General features: G+C 43.0%; 1 protein-coding gene across 1 annotated transcript in view; it reads right to left on the reverse strand.

Moving 5' to 3' along the window:
• The window catches only part of LOC139563161 (Wilms tumor protein 1-interacting protein homolog), a 39,799-nt gene that overhangs the window by 3,875 nt on the left and 16,013 nt on the right, over positions 1–19,911 (reverse strand). Inside the window, exons 2-7 of the mRNA XM_071381498.1 lie at positions 15,424–15,525; positions 8,552–8,619; positions 2,098–2,160; positions 1,570–1,700; positions 1,358–1,409; positions 547–615 (exon numbers count right to left, since the gene is read on the reverse strand). Of these exons, the coding sequence (XP_071237599.1) occupies positions 547–615; positions 1,358–1,409; positions 1,570–1,700; positions 2,098–2,160; positions 8,552–8,619; positions 15,424–15,525 (485 nt within the window). The remainder of the gene's footprint in view (positions 1–546; positions 616–1,357; positions 1,410–1,569; positions 1,701–2,097; positions 2,161–8,551; positions 8,620–15,423; positions 15,526–19,911) is intronic.

Raw genomic sequence — 19,911 nt, forward strand, 5'->3', positions numbered from 1 at the left:
TGGAATTCTTGATCAAACTCACACACACTTATAATCACACACTTTATTGAGCCCTGGTTACAATGACTCACACTTGACACAGCTATCATTAAACTGCTGTGTTAATGAATGCACTGTCAGGAATTCAATTTGGCTGACTTGACTAATTACTTTGATTACACTGAGGTTTGTAGGTCACGTGGGATGATTTCCTGTACATGTGTCTGAGTGAGTAAGTGGTCTGAACGGCCTCTCAGAGTGCTGAGATTCCAGGGTAGTCAAACAACAACCCCTGGTCTGATGTCCAGTTGAGTCCAGCGCTATCACCCTACCCTCTCCTCTCCCACAGCTCAACTCTGGAATGTGCCTGGACAATGAGTCACCATGGTTTGCAATGGTTTGCCACTCACTGAGGTTCAGTTTGTGTGTGTAGTGCACACACCCACACTGCCATAGCATTTACACTAAAATGGACAGACATTTAATGATCATAGCCAATGTGCTGGCTACGTTCAAAACATAAATAAGACAAGACACACAAACAGGGTGGTAATGACATTGTCTCACCTCGCAGTGATAGCACTCCACATGGTAGTCCTTGTCCATGGACACCACCCGGATGGTCTCCTCAGAGCCCTGTTAGGAAACACACACAGTCAGTCAGACCCTCCCGTTTCCACCACTCCACTGGCACCAACAACCAGAGGTGTATATTAAGAGAGTTGGGTCAGAACGGATGCCATTGGTTTTAGAAGGGACGCCATGTTAATGCCTTTATTCTCGAAATTTGGGAGATGTAACAATATGAGAGCGCCTCCAACAATTCCCTATGAAATGACCCTCTGTAATCAAGCAAAACAGAGCAGCGAATTTAACAGACGTTTTTATTGATTATCATTCGGGATAAGGTGTATCCACGTAGGTTCTGTGTTGTGGTGTCAACTAATTGCTCATCTGCCTTCACTGCACATCTTCATAGGTTTTGAAAACTATCAGAAAGAAACAGCACAGCGCGGAAGCGTCAATTATCACTTAGCAACGGCTATGGAGGAGAAAATGGCAATCTCGTAACATTCAGACAGAAACCGCATTGGCCTAACCCTCGACAGTATATACTATATATGACTGACATAGTAGTTAGAGCGTTGGACTAGTAACCGAAAGGTTGCAAGTTCGAATCCCTGAGCTGACAAGGTACAATCTGTCGTTCTGCCCTTGAAGAGGCAGTTCAAGGGCACTGTTCCTAGGCCGTCATTGAAAATAAGAATATGTTCTTAACTGACTTGCTTAGTTAAATAAAGGTTAAATAAAAATAAAATAAAAAAACAACCAGTGCCAGGAGCTGAGAGGATACAAGCAGTCACTGGCACATCATTACCTGAGCAGGGAGGATGGGCTGGTTGCATGAGGCACATTTTGGGGCAAAGACCCTGTGGGGGAAACAGAGTAGAAGTTAAGTCTTGGTACATGCTGTATAATTCATCTCAGTCTCAGCACAAACCAGGATTTAAAGAGTACTGCGGAATGAAGAAACTCTTGCATGCTGACTTCATCACGTTGGCATTATCTATGAGAGACACATGTCCTTACGTGTGGTAGTCTTTAACACAGTAGATGTTGTTCTCCACGTCCACAGTGAAAGGCACTCCGTCCAGACCCTCTGTGCAGACCACACAGCGGAAGCAGCCAGGGTGGTAGGACTTGCCCAGTGCCTGCAGGATCTACACAAACACACACACACACACACACACACACACACACACACACACACACACACACACACACACACACACACACACACACACACACACACACACACACACACACACACACACACAGACACAGACACAGACACACACACACAGACACAGACACACACACACACACACACACAACGGTAAGGCTAGAGATTGAGGCCTCTCAGTAGGAGTCAATCACACCAGCCCGTTGGCATTCAGATACAGAAGCAAAACTAAACTAGGAGGTATGATGCCACATGTCAAGAAGAGATACAGTACTGCTAAAGAGAAATCCCAGAGAGGGACAGGCATACTGTTCTGCTGATTGTCTTGTATCCCTATCTAGCAGGCCCTCCTACAGTATTAGGTTATTTCTTACCATTTCCATGATGAGGTGACCACATACAAAGCACTTCTCTGCCGTCTGCTGAAAGCCAGAGTACTGTGGGAGATAAAAAAAGAGACTTATCACTGGGCTTGTTAATATTCTAACATGTAGCAATGGAAACTGTTACATGGTGACTGTTAACTGTGTATCGTTGAGACTTGGGAGTGCAGCATTACAAAAGAGAGGATGGCTAAATTTGACACCTTTAAGTGTTTGAGACAGGGTTGGGGTTAATTCCACAAATTACATTCTAATTGAACTCATCCCTATAAATTCCATTTAATTCCATTTTAATTGTATGTCAGTCTTTGAATTCAGAGATAATTAAATTCCTCTCAATTCCAATATTAGGTCAATTCCAATAATTAAATTCCCAATTCAATATTTTCCTGAAGAATTCCACAAATTATATAATAGAGGCTGATCATGTCATTGTTCAGACAGCCTAGTTATTTATACAGGAAATATAGAAATACAAGTTAAAATGATTTAAAACAAATTCTGCAGTCCATTTTTGATACTAAGTGCATTAATTCCAATAACTGGTAAATTTACAAATATTCAATTCCATTTAAATTGAAACAGTCCAAATAGTCTACTTCCAATTCAATTTGATTTGAATTCAACGTAAATTCTCCACTTCATAAGTGAATTCAAGAATTTAATTGGAATTTCAAATTCAATTGGAATTGACCCCAACCCTGGTTTGAGAACCCCTAACACTATGACCAAAATGTAAATGTAGGGACCCAGAGTACAGCCTAAATGACACCATCTATAGGGGGTGCTGCTGCTCTCTTTATATTGATGTGAAAGGAGTTGGTCCTTTTTCCTTTGTCTCCTCTCTTTGTTGAGATGTATATGAGAGACCAGTGGCATTGCTGTAACGATACCTGTCCTAAACCAAACCCATCAGAGCACTCTACTAACAGAAGGAGTACAGCACACATCCAGTCCTCAGCTCTCTACTATTGGTGGTCTCCTAAAGTCTGGACCACAGTCACACAAACACAAGGAGATGTACCCGAACTCGAGGTAAGACATGTGTAACTTGAACATAAGATATCACATTGAAGTCAATGAGGGATTTAAATGTGAGTTATACATGCATTACCATCGTTATGTTTGTCCCATAGTGACCACCTGCAAAGCACATGACCCTGGGGTGAGATGAGGGGGAGGGTAATGGTGGGACAGGGGCAGCAGTTGGAGATGGGGTGGTGAGGGGTGCATGGGGAGGGGCACTCCAGGCTTCCCCTTTAACCCCCCCAGACAGACCATCTGCCCCGATGACAGGGCAGAGCTGGTGGTCAATACTCTGAGGAAGCTAGGGACTTTGTCAAGGGAGACACTCAAGTGTTTTAGTACCAATTCTCTTGACACATTGATGAAAATAATCATGGCCTCTAAACCTTTAAGCTGCATACTGGACACTATTCCAACTAAACTACTGAAAGAGCTGCTTCCTGTGCTTGGCCCTCCTATGTTGAACATAATAAACCTCTCTATCCACCGAACGTGTACCAAACTCACTAAAAGTGGCAGTAACAAAGCCTCTCTTGAAAAAGCCAAACCTTGACCCCAAAAATATAAAAAACTATCGAATGTATATCGAATCTCCCATTCCTCTCAACATTTTTAGAAAAAGCTGTTCCGCTGCAACTCACTGCCTTCCTGAAGAAGGTCTGGTTTGAGACTAGAGGTCGACCGATTATGATTTTTCAACGCCGATACAGATACCGATTATTGGAGGACAAAAAAAGCCGATACCGATTAATCGGACGATTTTTTAAATGTATTTTTAATAATGACAATTACAACAATACTGAATGAACACTTATTTAACTTAATATAATACATCAATAAAATCAATTTAGCCTCAAATAAATAATGAAACATGTTCAATTTGGTTTAAATAATGCAAAAACAAAGTATTGGAGAAGAAAGTAAAAGTGCAATATGTGCCATGTAAGAAAGCTAACGTTTAAGTTCCTTGCTCAGAACATGAGAACATATGAAAGTTGGTGGTTCCTTTTAACATGAGTCTTCAATATTCCCAGGTAGGAAGTTTTAGGTTGTAGTTATTATAGGAATTATAGGACTATTTCTCTCTATACCATTTGTATTTCATATACCTTTGACTATTGGATGTTCTTATAGGCACTTTAGTATTGCCAGTGTAACAGTATAGCTTCCGTCCCTCTCCTCGCTCCTACCTGGGCTCGAACCAGGAACACATCGACAACAGCCACCCTCGAAGCAGCGTTACCCATGCAGAGCAAGGGGAACAACTACTCCAAGTCTCAGAGCGAGTGACGTTTGAAACGCTATTTGCGCGCACCCCGCTAACTAGCTAGCCATTTCACATTGGTTACACCAGCCTAATCTCGGGAGTTGATAGGCTTGAATTCATAAACAGCAGAGCTGCTGGCAAAACGCACAAAAGTGCTGTTTGAATGAATGCTTACGAGCCTGCTGGTGCCCACCATCGCTCAGTCAGATTGCTCTATCAAATCATAGACTTAATTATAACATAATAACACACATAAATACGAGCCTTAGGTCATTAATATGGTCGAATCCGGAAACTATCATCTCGAAAACAAAACGTTTATTCTTTCAGTGAAATACGGAACCGTTCCGTATTTTATCTAACGGGTGGCATCCATCAGTCTAAATATTCCTGTTGCATTGCACAACCTTCAATGTTATGTCATAATTACGTAAAATTCTGGCAAATTAGTTCGCAATGAGCAGGGCGGCCCAAACTGTTGCATAGACCCTGACTCTGCGTGCAATGAACGCAAGAGAAGTGACACAATTTCACCTGGTTAATATTGCCTGCTAAATTGGATTTCTTTTAGCTAAATATGCAGATTTAAAAATATATGATAAAATAATTATCTGAGGAATATATAAATATGTATTGATTTTAAGAAAGGCATTGATGTTTATGGTTAGGTACACGTTGGAGCAACGACAGTCCTTTTTCGCGAATGCTCACTGCATCGATTATATGCAACGCAGGACACGCTAGATAAACTAGTAATATCATCAACCATGTGTAGTTATAATTAGTGATTATGATTGATTGATTGATTGTTTTTTATAAGATAAGTTTCATACTAGCTAGCAATTTACCTTGGCTTCTTACTGCATTCGTGTAACAGGCGGGCTCCTCGTGTGGTTAGAGCGTTGGACTAGTTAACCGTAAGGTTGCAAGATTGAATCCCTGAGCTGACAAGGTAAAAATCAGTCGTTCTGCCCCTGAACAAGGCAGTTAACCCACCGTCATTGAAAATAAGAATGTGTTCTTAACTGACTTGCCTAGTTAAATAAAGGTGTAAAAAAAAAAATATATATATATAAAAAATAAAAAACGGCAAAATCGGCTTCCAAAATTACCGATTTCCGATTGTTATGAAAACTTGAAATCGGCCCTAATTAATCGGCCATTCCGATTAATCGGTCGACCTCTATTTGAGACCCCATCATAGCACTGAGACTGCACTTGTGAAGGTGGTAAATGACCTTTTAATGGCGTCAGACCGAGGCTCTGCATCTGTCCTCGTGCTCCTAGACCTTAGTGTTTGTTGCTTTTGATACCATCGATCACCACATTCTTTTGGAGTGATTGGAAACCCAAATTGGTCAACACGGACAAGTTCTGGCCTGGTTTAGATCTTATCTGTCGGAAAGATATCAGTTTGTCTCTGTGGATGGTTTGTTCTCTGACAAATCAACTGTAAATTTCGGTGTTCCTCAAGGATCCGTTTAAGGACCACTATTGTTTTCACTATATAATTTACCTCTTGGTGATGTCATTCGGAAACATAATGTTAACTTTCACTGCTATGCAGATGTCACACAGCTGTACATTTCGATGAAACATGGTGAAGCCCCAAAATTGCCCTCCTTGGAAGCCTGTGTTTCAGACATAAGAAGGTGGATGGTTGCAAATGTTCTACTTTTAAACTCGGACAAAACAGAGATGCTTGTTCTAGGTCCCAAGAAACAAAAAGATCTTCTGTTGAATCTGACAATTAATCTTGATGGTTGTAAAATCGTCTCAAATAAAACTGTGAAGGACCTCGGCATTACTCTGGACCCTGATCTCTCTTTTGACGAACATATCAAGACTGTTTCAAGGACAGCTTTTTTTCATCTACGTAACATTGCAAAAATCAGAAACTTTCTGTCCAAAAACGATGCAGAAAAATGAATACATGTGCTAGCCAGTGCTAGCCTCTCTACACTGGCTTCCTGTTAAGGCAAGGGTTGATTTCAAGGTTTTACTGCTAACCTACAAAGCATTACATGGGCTTGCTCCTACCTATCTTTCTGATTTGGTCCTGCCGTAAATACCTACACGTACGCTACGGTCACAAGACGCAGGCCTCCTAATTGTCCATAGAATTTCTAAGCAAACAGCTGGAGGCAGGGCTTTCTCCTATAGAGCTCCAATTTTATGGAATGGTCTGCCTACCCGTGTGAGAGACGCAGACTCGGTCTCAACCTTTACGTTTTTATTGAAGACTCATCTCTTCAGTAGGTCCTATGATTGAGTGTAGTCTGGCCCAGGAGTGTGAAGGTGAACGGAAAGGCACTGGAGCAACGAACCACTCTTGCTGTCTCTGCCTGCTCGGTTCCCCTTTCTCCACGGTGATTCTCTGCCTCTAACCCTATTACAGGGGCTGAGTCACTGGCTTACTGGTGCTCTTCCATGCCGTCCCTAAGAGGGGTGCGTCACTTGAGTGGGTTGAGTCACTGAAGTGGTCTTCCTGTCCGGATTGGCGCCCGACCCCCCTTTGAGCTGTACTGTGGCGGAGATCTTTGTGGGCTATACTCGGCTATACTTATCTCAGGATGGTAAGTTGGTGGTTGAAGATATCCCTCTAGTGGTGTGGGGGCTGTGCTTTGGCAAAGTGGGTGGGGTTATATCCTGCCTGTTTGGCCCTATCGTCGGATGGGGCCACAGTGTCTCCCGACCCCTCCTGTCTCAGCCTCCAGTATTTATGCTGCAGTAGTTTATTTGTCGGGGGGCTAGGGTCAGTCTGTTATATCTGTAGTATTTCTCCTGTCTTATCCGGTGTCCTATGTGAATTTAAGTATGCTCTCTCTAATTATCTCTTTCTTTCTCTCTCTCGGAGGACCTGAGCCCTAGGACCATGCCTCAGGACTACCTGGCCTGATGACTCCTTGCTGTCCCCAGTCCACCTGGCCGTGCTGCTGCTCCAGTTTCAACTGTTCTGCCTGCGGCTATGGAACCCTGACCTTTTCACCAGACGTGCTACCTGTCCCAGACCTGCTGTTTTCAACTCTCTAGAGACAGCAGGAGCGGTAGAGATACTCGGAATGATCGGCTATGAAAAGCCAGCTGACATTTATTCCTGAGGTGCTGACCTGTTGCACCCTCGACAACCACTGTGATTATTATTATTTGACCATGCTGGTCATTTATGAACATTTGAACATCTTGGCCATGTTCTGTTATAATCTCCACCCGGCACAGCCAGAAGAGGACTGGCCACCCCTCATAGGCTGGTTCCTCTCTAGGTTTCTTCCTAGGTTCTGGCCTTTCTAGGGAGTTTTTCCTAGCCACCGTGCTTCTACACCTGTATTGCTTACTGTTTGGGGTTTTAGGTTGGGTTTCTGTACAGCACTTTGTGACATCAGCTGATGTAAGAAGGGCTTCATAAATACATTTGATTGATTGATTAATTGTCACATCCACCACCTGACCCATTTAGAATCTATTCTTTACATCTACAGTATGAGGAGACCCAATACCACTCTTAGCACTCATCCTCTGAACCAATTGAAAGTCTGTTTTAGGGGCCAATGGGCAATGTCTATGTGTAATGGAGTGAATCATTTACATTAAGTAAGTTAATTGCAACCTAACAACCTAATTCAGTAGTGATAAACAATAAGTCTGTATCTTTTTGGAAGACAAAAACGACTGCTATAAAACACCTGGTTCCTATTGATTATAGATTGACGGATGTCCATAAGAGATCAATACATACTAATATCTTGTTTCTGTTCCCCATTGTGTCCAACCTGGGCAGATGGATACATCATACAGGAGGCAGTCTGAGGCCTGCAGCTGCCCACAGCCACTCCGCCTCCCTCTATAATTCTAAGTGCTGGGGAGTAATGGGATGAGAGCAGTGGGGTAATTGTGCTCCTTGGGGAAATTTTGGGGAAATTAGTGGGAATTGGAGGGGTGGTGCTTAACTTTAATTGTAGCAGTGAAACATCTGTTTCCTCTGGAGTGTTTTAGAATGTGCAACCGCTCCTCTCCCAAGTCTGTCATTGAGGGGTGAGTGTGTATGAAGGACATGGAGAACTCAACCTCTGAACATCTGCATAATGAACATAACATAAACATAAATGCATGTGCATTAGGAGGCACGCAGGGACAACATATGTTGTAACTCACCAGGAAGTCCTCTTCACAGTAGACCTTGCCGTTGACGTTGTAGAAAGCTTTCCCTCTCAGCCTCCTCCCTGAAGAAGAGAAGTAAGTGTGTGAGCTGGGATATAGAAGTGTTCCTGTATCAGACTCTGTCAAAGTGAAAACTGTAAAAGTGTTGCTATGTGATTTTACCCAACCCGTAGGCTATAAGAAAGTTCAAACATCAAGGAAATAGTGTTTCCAGCCTTTTGAACAATGCTGAAATGCTCCAGGGGTTCTCCTGATGATATTTGAAATACATTATCCAAAACTGCATTGTTGAGAATAAACAGAAATGGGAGTTGACTTTCTGCCTCCTACTCCCCTGACTCCTCTCTGTTCCATTAAAGCCACAACAATAACAGATGTCAACAGGAAACACCAGTGACCAAAGCAGATGATAGTAGCATAATGTAGGTTTACTCGTTTGAGGTCCACATTACTGTTTCAATACTCTGGTCATCCATTGATCCCCACGGGACTCCTTCTACTTAGAACCAGCAAACAATCAATACAGCCCCACCATCCAGACCAGGCCCAAGCAGCTTTACAAACTCCCCCTCCTCCTCACCCTTCCTCGCCACCACCAGTGCCATTGTGTACAGCTCACACACACTCACCACCACAGCCCAAATATAGGAGCCTGAGCAAAGGATTTCCCCATGTCTGGTATAGCCAGGGCCATACTAACAGTTAGTCCCTCCCCAAAGTTACCATTTTGGGGCTCCATGAGCACAGTAGCACTAAATTCCACAGGATAAAAGGGAATTCCACCTAAAAGGAAAGATCTCCTCACTGCTCACTCACACTGGCCCTGGCCTTTGCGCCCCCTGCGATGCTTCTCTTAATGCATGCCCATTCAAATGCACTAAATGGCAGCAGCAGTCTCTTCTCTTTCTGGCAGCGCAGTGACTTCAGCCTGGCAGACAGAGCGCATAGAGCTCATAAATCTGCAGGATTAGTCAGATTTAATTGCCGTCCTGAGCTGCCATTGATTTTATGGGTGTCCTGGCTTGGGAAAGACATGTCCCCCTTTTTACACCCAAATGTATGCCATCGCTGTATTTCACACACAGTGTCACATTGCTGGGAGATAGCAATACATTAACGCCCACATAAATGGCTATAGCAGCCGAAGAATGCTGTTCACACAATAGGTGAGACTTAAGACTGAAAGCGAGGAACTATTAGCATTTAGAGTTGGAGGCTGGACGAGAGAGAAAAAACATATTTCCTGTTGACTACAGAGGAGGAGCTCTTTTAATTCAGAGTGACTAAACTTATAAAAACCATTACATTCAAATGAACAACACACCAGTGAGCCGGAGCTGGGGCATGTTGCTGTGTGTCTGTCTGGTGACCTTTGCTCTGGCGAGTGCATCTGGAAGGTGAAACACAAAGCCCTCTGCGCTCGCTGACTGTGGTGCTCTGCTAAGGGAGCGGGCCGCCTGAGCAAACGGGGACATTCTTTCTGCCTGAGGTCACTAGTTGGTCCCATTCAACCCCCCCTCCACCCCCCCTCCCTCATAGAGAGGGGGAGGGCTCCCTGCCTCCCTCTCTCTCCCTCTAGCCTTTGTCACAGGAGAGGAAAGTGCTGGGCTGGCTGCAGTGGGCTGGGGCTCAGGGCTCCTCTCCTCTTCTCCTCAGCTCACAGCCCCTGAGCACGGTGGGACATGTGACATTTTCCATGGAGTTCAGGACCAAATGGCTCCCTGATTGGGATTTCACACTCAAGATACTGTACTTAGTTTTTACAGCTCCAACATTGGTTTCCCATGACTCAGTGCTGTGTTTCACAGACATGCACATAAAGGGCCGTGCATCTTGAAATAATGGGAGCGATTCTCTCAGCTAGATATTTAACCCACCAGAAATCATTTTAGAGCACTACAACAAACTGCAGTGAACTGGTCAAATAAAATAATTATCTGAGGAAAAATAAAATCCTTAGTGAGTCATACTCCAGCAATCAAAGTCTTGTGATCATGTGGTCAGTGTGGTAGATTGTGGACCAGTCATGGATGCCTGGTTGCGGTAGCCTGGTGGCAGTAGCCTGGTTGCGGTAGCCTGGTGGCGGTACTGTAGCACTGCTGACTGCTACTCCTGGTGCCAACCAGCCCGGCATCTGGACATGTCATTGGACCTGTGTCATCCCTCCAACCCCTTTGAGACAACAACCTCACATCACAATGACTTCACATTACAGTGATTTCATCCCTCACTGATCTTAAATTCCTAAAACCACAACATTGTGATGCAGGCTGGGTTGAGTTTGGGCTCAGCTGTGGAGCTCCAGTCCTCACTGGCCCCTCTGCCGTTTAAGTGGTATGTTATTGTGCCCTGTGAGGTGCAGAGTCTGCAAACTGACAGTGGTTAGGTTACTCACTGTTAAGACTCTCTCCCTCAAGATCCAAAACCAGTCACAGTAGTTCACTACACAAGGTCATTAGTTGGCCTGGCCATGATAATTCCAACATATGGTTTATAAAATCCCTATGCTACTATGTTGACTTTTAATTACCTGGCTGTTGGCCACAGGCAACTTTTTTTTTAACTATAGTTGCTAAGCCAAGACAAGAATCTGAATAATGTCCTAAATTACCATCTCTTTTAAATTCAACTGTACCCAAATCCCCATATGTTCAGTATCTACATATTATTCATGTAGGAGGGAAACATCAAGCATGTTGTACTTTCTCAGGTTCCACCCCACCCACTCTCCCCCTCTCCTCCCTTCTCCTCCCTCTCCTCCCACTCTCTCCTCTCAGAACAAGTGGGCCTTTACCACCTGCAGGCAGGCAGTGGGGATCTGAGGGGGAGGAGGCAGAGAGGGAGAGGCGGAGGGAGGGGCTGCCCAGTACCGTGGTAAGTAAAATAAGGATGCTGGAGGTAGTGACTCACTCAGATTGCTTGGGACTTCAGACAGGAATGTTTCGATCCCGGCAACGTGAGCATGTGCTGACCTGCTGCTGCTTCCAAATAGTTTTTAAGTAAGTCTCTCTTTAAAGAGAACAGCCAAGTTAAGACACCAACAGAGCCACAAGCACATCTCTCAAATAGAAAACCCAGAAGCTACGGAATCTCCCAGTCTCTCTCAGAAACTCCCCCACGACTAAATCACAGCGAAAGTCATGATCAAGTAGTCGAACCATCGCCAAAGGCAGAAGGGAGCATGGGCAACACTACCAAGCTGTTGTACATCATTTAAAACCTTGGCCAGATCCCACAATTTACACTCAGATGAGGGAGTAGCATAGAAATAGAATGACTAGATTATATTTATATAGGGAGTAGCCAGGCTAACTCTACTTACTGCAGCCAGCTACAATACCACAGCCAGAACCCCATAGTAGACAGCACAACATTGAGCTGTGTGCCCTGTGCAAGCCAGCCAGGTGCAGCTGGTGAGTGACTGAGGAAACCACAATGCATCATAAACAGGTTTCAGAAATACATGGCCCTTGGCTGTTTTCTCCTGGCTGGTGTGAGAGGCACTAGCAGGATGTGTTACAGTAACACAGATGTAACTAGTTAATCACTAGCGTGCCCCATTATAGGCATGGATACATGTGAGCTAGCAGACAAAAGGCATGTGGAAGGAGGAAGTGGGTGGTGATCCAGTCAGGAGCTGGGCGTCAACACCAGTACAGGAAATAAACAGGAGACTGGTCACAGAGGTATGTCTTATGACTGTATAGTTGAGGCTAGTAAAGTAATGAGGAGGTGTGTGTGGGTATGTTTGGGTGGGTAGGGGGGGGTTGTGTGTGTGTGTGTGTGTGTGTGTGTGTGTGTGTGTGTGTGTGTGTGTGTGTGTGTGTGTGTGTGTGTGTGTGTGTGTGTGTGTGTGTGTGTGTGTGTGTGTCTGTGTGTGTGTGTGTGTGTGTGTGTGTGTGTGTGTGCGTGGTGTGTGAGCGTGTAATTACTCGCGCACACATTTTTCTGTGTGTGTGTGTGTGTGTGCGTTTATCGGTGTGTGTGCTCTTATCTGTGTGTGTGTTTATGTGTGTGTTGTTTGCTCAGAGCCCATGCCAGGCCGGCCCCCTCTGATAAGCAGGCCTGGTACACTTTGTGACTGTCTGATTGAGGTCCTCATGGGAAGGCCGGCTGAAGTGGAGGGGGGTAGTTTGCATTCCTGGCCATTTCATGAAAAAAGGGTGCAACCATAGGAGCAAGCCAAGAGGAGGGCTCAATTATGCATGGTTAAACAAAGCCCAAGGCTACCAGCCAGCAATGTCTCAGAGAACTGAACTCTCTCTGCTATGGAGCTCCTGACTCTTACAGAATAACATTTGTGGCATTTTAGTCAAAAAGTAAAAGAAAAACAGTTTGTAAACAAATAAGCTGATACATCATTAGGTGTGTTTAGAGATCTGCAGGCACTTTAAAACTAAACTTCTCAGAGGGGTTGAAAACACTCTAAAAAAGCAAACATTCCCATTCATAAGAGACCCAATAATACATCACAGAGTTTACGTTAGGAATAAACCGTCGCAAGAGCCAAGATGGGCCTGTTATCATCTATATACAGAGACCACTAGAATAATAAGGGGAAGACCTGCTTCACTTCTGGATAGATTTCACCAAACTAATTTAAATTCTGAATAAAAGAGAAGTGTAGATTCTCTTTTTCTGTACTGTTTAAACCACTATAGATGGGCAATAATGTTTGACCAATAGAAACAGACTACAGTATACAGTGGGGCAAAAAAGTATTTAGTCAGCCACCAATTGTGCATGTTCTCCCACTTAAAAAGATGAGAGAGGCCTGTAATTTTCATCATAGGTACACTTCAACTATGACAGACAAAATGAGAAAAAAAATCCAGAAAATCACATTGTAGGATTTTTAATGAATTTATTTGCAAATTATGGTGGAAAATAAGTATTTGGTCAATAACAAAAGTTTATCTCAATACTTTGTTATATACCCTTTGTTGGCAATGACAGAGGTCAAACGTTTTCTGTAAGTCTTCACAAGGTTTTCACACACTGTTGCTGGTATTTTGGCCCATTCCTCCATGCAGATCTCCTCTAGAGCAGTGATGTTTTGGGGCTGTTGCTGGGCAACACGGACTTTCAACTCCCTCCAAAGATGTTCTATGAGGTTGAGATCTGGAGACTGGCTAGGCCACTCCAGGACCTTGAAATGCTTCTTACGAAGCCACTCCTTCGTTGCCCGGGCGGTGTGTTTGGGATCATTGTCATGCTGAAAGACCCAGCCACGTTTCATCTTCAATGCCCTTGCTGATGGAAGGAGGTTTTCACTCAAAATCTCACGATACATTCATTCTTTCCTTTACACGGATCAGTCGTCCTGGTCCCTTTGCAGAAAAACAGCCCCAAAGCATGATGTTTCCACCCCCATGCTTCACAGTAGGTATGGTGTTCTTTGGATGCAACTCATCATTCTTTGTCCTCCAAACACGACGAGTTGAGTTTTTACCAAAAAGTTCTATTTTGGTTTCATCTGACCATATGACATTCTCCCAATCTCCTTCTGGATCATCCAAATGCTCTCTAGCAAACTTCAGACGGGCCTGGACATGTACTGGCTTAAGCAGGGGGACACGTCTGGCACTGCAGTATTTGAGTCCCGGGCGGCGTAGTGTGTTACTGATGGTAGGCTTTGTTACTTTGGTCCCAGCTCTCTGCAGGTCATTCACTAGGTCCCCCCGTGTGGTTCTGGGATTTTTGCTCACCGTTCTTGTGATCATTTTGACCCCACGGGGTGAGATCTTGCGTGGAGCCCCAGATCGAGGGAGATTATCAGTGGTCTTGTATGTCTTCCATTTCCTAATAATTGCTCCCACAGTTGATTTCTTCAAACCAAGCTGCTTACCTATTGCCGATTCAGTCTTCCCAGCCTGGTGCGGGTCTACAATTTTGTTTCTGGTGTCCTTTGACAGCTCTTTGGTCTTGGCCATAGTGGAGTTTGGAGTGTGACTGTTTGAGGTTGTGGACAGGTGTCTTTTATACTGATAACAAGTTCAAACAGGTGCCATTAATACAAGTAACGAGTGGAGGACAGAGGAGCCTCTTAAAGAAGAAGTTACAGGTCTGTGAGAGCCAGAAATCTTGCTTGTTTGTAGGTGACCAAATACTTATTTTCCACCATAATTTGCAAATAAATTCATAAAAAATCCTACAATGTGATTTTCTGGATTTTTTCTTCTCATTTTGTCTGTCATAGTTGAAGTGTACATATGATGAAAATTACAGGCCTCTCTCATCTTTTTAAGTAGGAGAACTTGCCCAATTGGTGGCTGACTAAATACTTTTTTGCCCCACTGTATCTCTCTGGTCTGACTCAAGTACACTTTTCAAAGCAGGTCAAAAGGAATCTGTAGAGAAACCTCAGGATTAGAGACACTGCCCCTCATTCTTCAACCACACAATACACCTGAAAGTATATGTATTCAATTACATGTCAATTATATGCATTTCTTCCAAAGCCAAGGGATCAGCATCCATGTACATCAGCGCATGAATGAAAGCAACCTTGCTCCAAACTCTCTCCGACTTCACCCTCGTCTCCACTTGAAACTAGAGAGGACAATTGGAGTCAGGTGACAGGACAGCCCTACACACACATATACATACATACACACAACATGCATAAACACATTATTTTCAGGTTGACTGCAGATTCAACATCCGTCTCTACAACCCACTCGTTCCAATATATCATCCGTGTTCCTTTCAAATAGAGAATAGAGCATTCTGCTGACAACTCCCAAAGACACTCTGGCAACCAACATCAATGTTGTGCTAAGAAATGAAAATACAGGACATCTGTGATGCCAGCCAATGATGCAGGTGCTGAGTAGGAGTAGTGGACAAAAGCTATATACACCTACCACAGGAGCAACAGGTGAAGCAGTTGGTATGGTACAGATTCCCCATGGCCTGACAGGCTTGGCTGGCTCCATACACACCCTTCCCACACTTGATACAGATACCTGGAGGAGGGAAGAGACACAGGTTAACATCTGTAGACATAATCATCATTATTTTACATTGACATTTTAGTCATTAGGCAGAGCGACTTACAGGAACAATTAGGGTTAAATGCCTTGCTCAAGGACATATTGATAGATGTTTCACCTCGTCGGCACGGGGATTCGAACCAGCAACTTTTTGGTTACTGGCCCAACACGCTTAACCGCTAGGCTAACTGCCAATCATTATCAGCAACATATTCATCATGAATCCTACTCAGGCTTTCATACAGCAGTAAAGTACACGTCATTGTAACTGCTTTAGCTAGTAACTTCCATGTTCCATCAATGATCTATAAAGGGTGTATATACAGTACTTGGACCAAACTGTGTCTTTGTGAGGTTCATTGATCTATGTTGTATCTAAATTAAAAATACATTAACCAGGGGTGTTAGGGGTTGGCAGGAAGCATTCTCTTAATGTGGCACAATGACAAAGTGAGTCAGCAAAAGCTATGTCCCAACGGACGTAGATGGTATAATTACTTGCTGCAGACGACCACTGACCTGCAAACACTAGACAATTTAGAGGAAAAAAGGTGAATTACCCACAGGTGTGGACTACAAACTTTCATCTACGTGGTTCTTTTTAGGTTAATGGTAAACCCTTACTAAGGAAGGGGAGAAGGAAGGCACCCAGCCGATGACAACTATTTGGACATAGCATTGGACTAATGATTCCCCTGCTTTCCTCTCACGCACAAGATGGCCTCCGCCGGGATCACATTCCACAGCGAGTGCAGGGTCAAAGCCTGGGTAGGGTGAGTCCAGGGTCACCACGCCTACAGGACACAACATCCCTACAGGGGGCTGACTTCCCCCCCCCACCACCACCTTCCTCCCATGATGACAGTAATGAAGAAAGAGTGTCATCATCTAGTCCTCTCTCTAACAATTTATTCTGACAGTATTTCAAGGCAATGATACTTTCTAGAGCCAGGCCAATTTAAAATATGTGCTGGACTTACACTGCTATAGAAGCAGGTTGTCTCTTTTTGACAGGTCTTAATCCCTTAGACTGGTGAGAATTGTCCTATATGGATAGGGCTAAATCTGTTTTACAGAAAAAAGATGGAAACGCATAATCATGGTAGTAATTAAAAGGGAACAGTTGGGAGACCATGGGAAAATTATTAGACTAAAGATGAGATCCCCCCCCCCCACATTCTAAAATTGCATTTTTGTCCGCCCCAGTTTTATTATTGGAATGAGATACAAAACGAGGCAACTGTGTGACGTTAGCTAATGTTTCATCCCCTCTCGACTGAGGTGAATGAAAAAGCTATGCTAGTGAGTAGCTACCACAGACAGGCCAGCTCTAGCCTCTAGTTATCTGTCAGATAGCGATATGAGGTGGCTATTATTACTATCTAACAGCAGTTGTTTGTATGGACATGTTTTGTAGCCTTTGTTTTGTCACGTTTAAAAATGAACTTGACAAGCTTTTACCAGTTGATGTACCGTCAGAGAGAGCTGGCCAAAAGTTGGATTACATTTGCTATTATTTTTTCCCTCACTCAAACTAGACCTGAATCAAACTAGACCTGAATCAAACTAAACCTGAATCAAACGATGAAACCATCGGCCAAACAATTGAAGATTGATATTATGACGTTTTTTCAGTGCAATGTGAGTTGTATTAGTCAGTTTGTCAATGTAACGTTATTGATCTGTCAGTTTCCCAAGCTAATTCTCGATTTTTCACATTGACACAATAAACAGCTCTAAAGTTACAGGCTTCACTGTCATGGTGCACAGAAGAGGTCTGCGTGGGACTGATTTTTATCATCCCGCTCCTGCCTGCACCCGCTCCTGCCTGCACCCGCTGGCTTTCTGTCCGACTCCAACCCGCTACCGCAAGAACTGGTCCCAAACCCTACCGCAGTCCCGCAATGTTATTTTAGGCATATGTGACACAGCTCACTTGCCAGCCATGGTCCCAGCAATTTTGCGCCCTATAGGAAATATCAAATGCACAACTTAAGAAATAGGTTAAATTACCAGAGATTCTCAAATGGCCCTTACATTGTATTACCTGGCTATATCAGTCAATATGTTAAATGTAGTTTGAAGAGAGCAGAGTTGGAGAAACGTGTACTTTCTCTTGAGCTATTTTTATAGTCTACCTTTTAGGAGCGTGGAGATTTTCAGACTGATAAATATGGGTATTCAAATATTTAGGCCTATTTCTAGGCAATGTAGTAAACTGTAGCCTAATCATAGGCCTATTTAGGAAGTTCATTTCCTTGGAAAGATGACTGCCCCATGCTACTCTATTTAATTGAGACCACACGTGCACCAGAGCTCGCAGGTATGCCTACTGAAGTGGAAGCAGCAAGAATGATGACAGCAACACTTGCTATGTTTTGCATAGTTCTATAGGATATAGCCTACCTTTCAGGAAGACGATTTACAGGCAGAGACAAATAAATGGGTAATCATTTTCAAAGATGATTACATTTATTCATTGCACTTCGACCCACTTCTTTTCATTATCAATATTTATTTACATATTTCACTTCTTGTCAATATGGGGGCGCTGTTTTCACTTTGGAAAAAATCGTGCCCAAATGTAACGGCCTCGTACTCTTTTCTAGATCATACAATATGCATATTATTATTACTATTGGATAGAAAACACTCAGAAGTTTCTAAAACTGTTTGAATTATGTCTGTGAGTAAAACAGAACTCATTTTGCAGCAAACTTCCATGTAGGAAGTGAAAAATCTGAAAACGAGGCTCTGTTTCAGGGCCTGCCTATTCAATTGCCTTATATTTATCGATATGCATGCACTTCATACGCCTTCCACTAGATGTCAACAGGCAGTGGAAGGTGGAATGGGGTGTCTAGCTTGATCTGAGGTCGAACAAGAGCTTTTGGAGTGGCAGGTCAGGAATTTCCTTTCTCTACCAAGGCGCACGAAGCACCTCGATATTGTCTTCTGATAAGCGTTCGGTTTACACGGCGAATATCTCCGGCTCTGATTTTATTTGATACATGTGATAATAACATCGTAAAGTAGGTTTTTTCAACCGAGTTTTATCAGATTATTCAACGTTTATTGGGACTTTTGGAGTTTTCCGTTCTTTGCGTCGAGAGAAAATGGGAACGTTATCAACATTGGCTAGCATTGTGGCACGAATTCGACAGAAGAAAAGGACATTCTAAAACCAAACAACGATTTATTCTGGACCAAGGACTCCTTGTACAAGATTCTGATGGAAGCTCAGCAAAAGTAAGAACAATTTATGATGTTATTTCGTATTTCTGTGGAAAATGTTGATTCCTATTCTCTGCCGTTTTGGCGAGCGTTGTCTCGCAATAACGCAAGCTGTTTGTTATGGTAAAGTTATTTAAAAAAAATCTAACATGGCGTTTGCATTAAGAACCAGTGTATCTTTCATTTGCCATACAACAAGTATTTTTATGTAAAGTTTATGATGAGTTCTTTGGTCAGATTAGGTGAGTGTCCAAAATATCTCTGGAGATTCTGGTGAATCGATGCTACGTATTCACAATGTATAATCAGGATTTGTAGCTCTAAATATGCACATTTTCGAACAAAACATAAGTGTATTGTATAACCTGATGTTATAAGACTATCATCTGATGAAGTTGTTCAAGGTTAGTGATTCATTTTATCTCTATTCTGTCGGTTTTGTGCAAGCTATTTTGGCGGGGAGTAAATTGCGTTGTGTGTTTGGCTACTGTAGTGAGCTAATAGAAATATATATTGTGTTTTCGCTGTAAAACACTTAAAAAATCTGAAATATTGGCTGGATTCACAAGATGTTTATCTTTCATTTGCTGTACACCATGTATTTTTCATAAATGTTTTATGATGAGTATTTATGTATTTCACGTTGCTCTCTGTAATTATTCTGGCTGCTTCGGTGCTATTTGTGATGGTAGCTGCAATGTAAAACTATGATTTATACCTCAAATATGCAAATTTTTTCGAACAAAACATAAATGTATTGTATAACATGTTATAAGACTGTCATCTGATGAAGTTGTTTCTTGGTTAGTGACTAATTATATCTCTATTTGGTCGGTTTTGTGATAGCTACCTATGCGGTATAAACATGGTGAAAATATGCGGTTGAGTCTTTGGCTATTGTGGTTAGCTAATATAAATACATATTGTGTTTTCGCTGTAAAACATTTTAAAAATCGGAAATGATGGCTGGATTCACAAGATGTTTATCTTTCATTTGCTGTATTGGACTTGTGATTTCATGAAAATTATATTATATTCCTGTCCCGTTAGGCTAGGCTATGCTAGTCAGCTTTTTTGATGAGGATGCTACCGGATCCGGGATGGGTATCACTGAAAGGTTAAGTT

This window comes from Salvelinus alpinus, chromosome 33 (assembly GCF_045679555.1).
Source record: "Salvelinus alpinus chromosome 33, SLU_Salpinus.1, whole genome shotgun sequence".
NCBI lineage: Eukaryota > Metazoa > Chordata > Actinopteri > Salmoniformes > Salmonidae > Salvelinus > Salvelinus alpinus.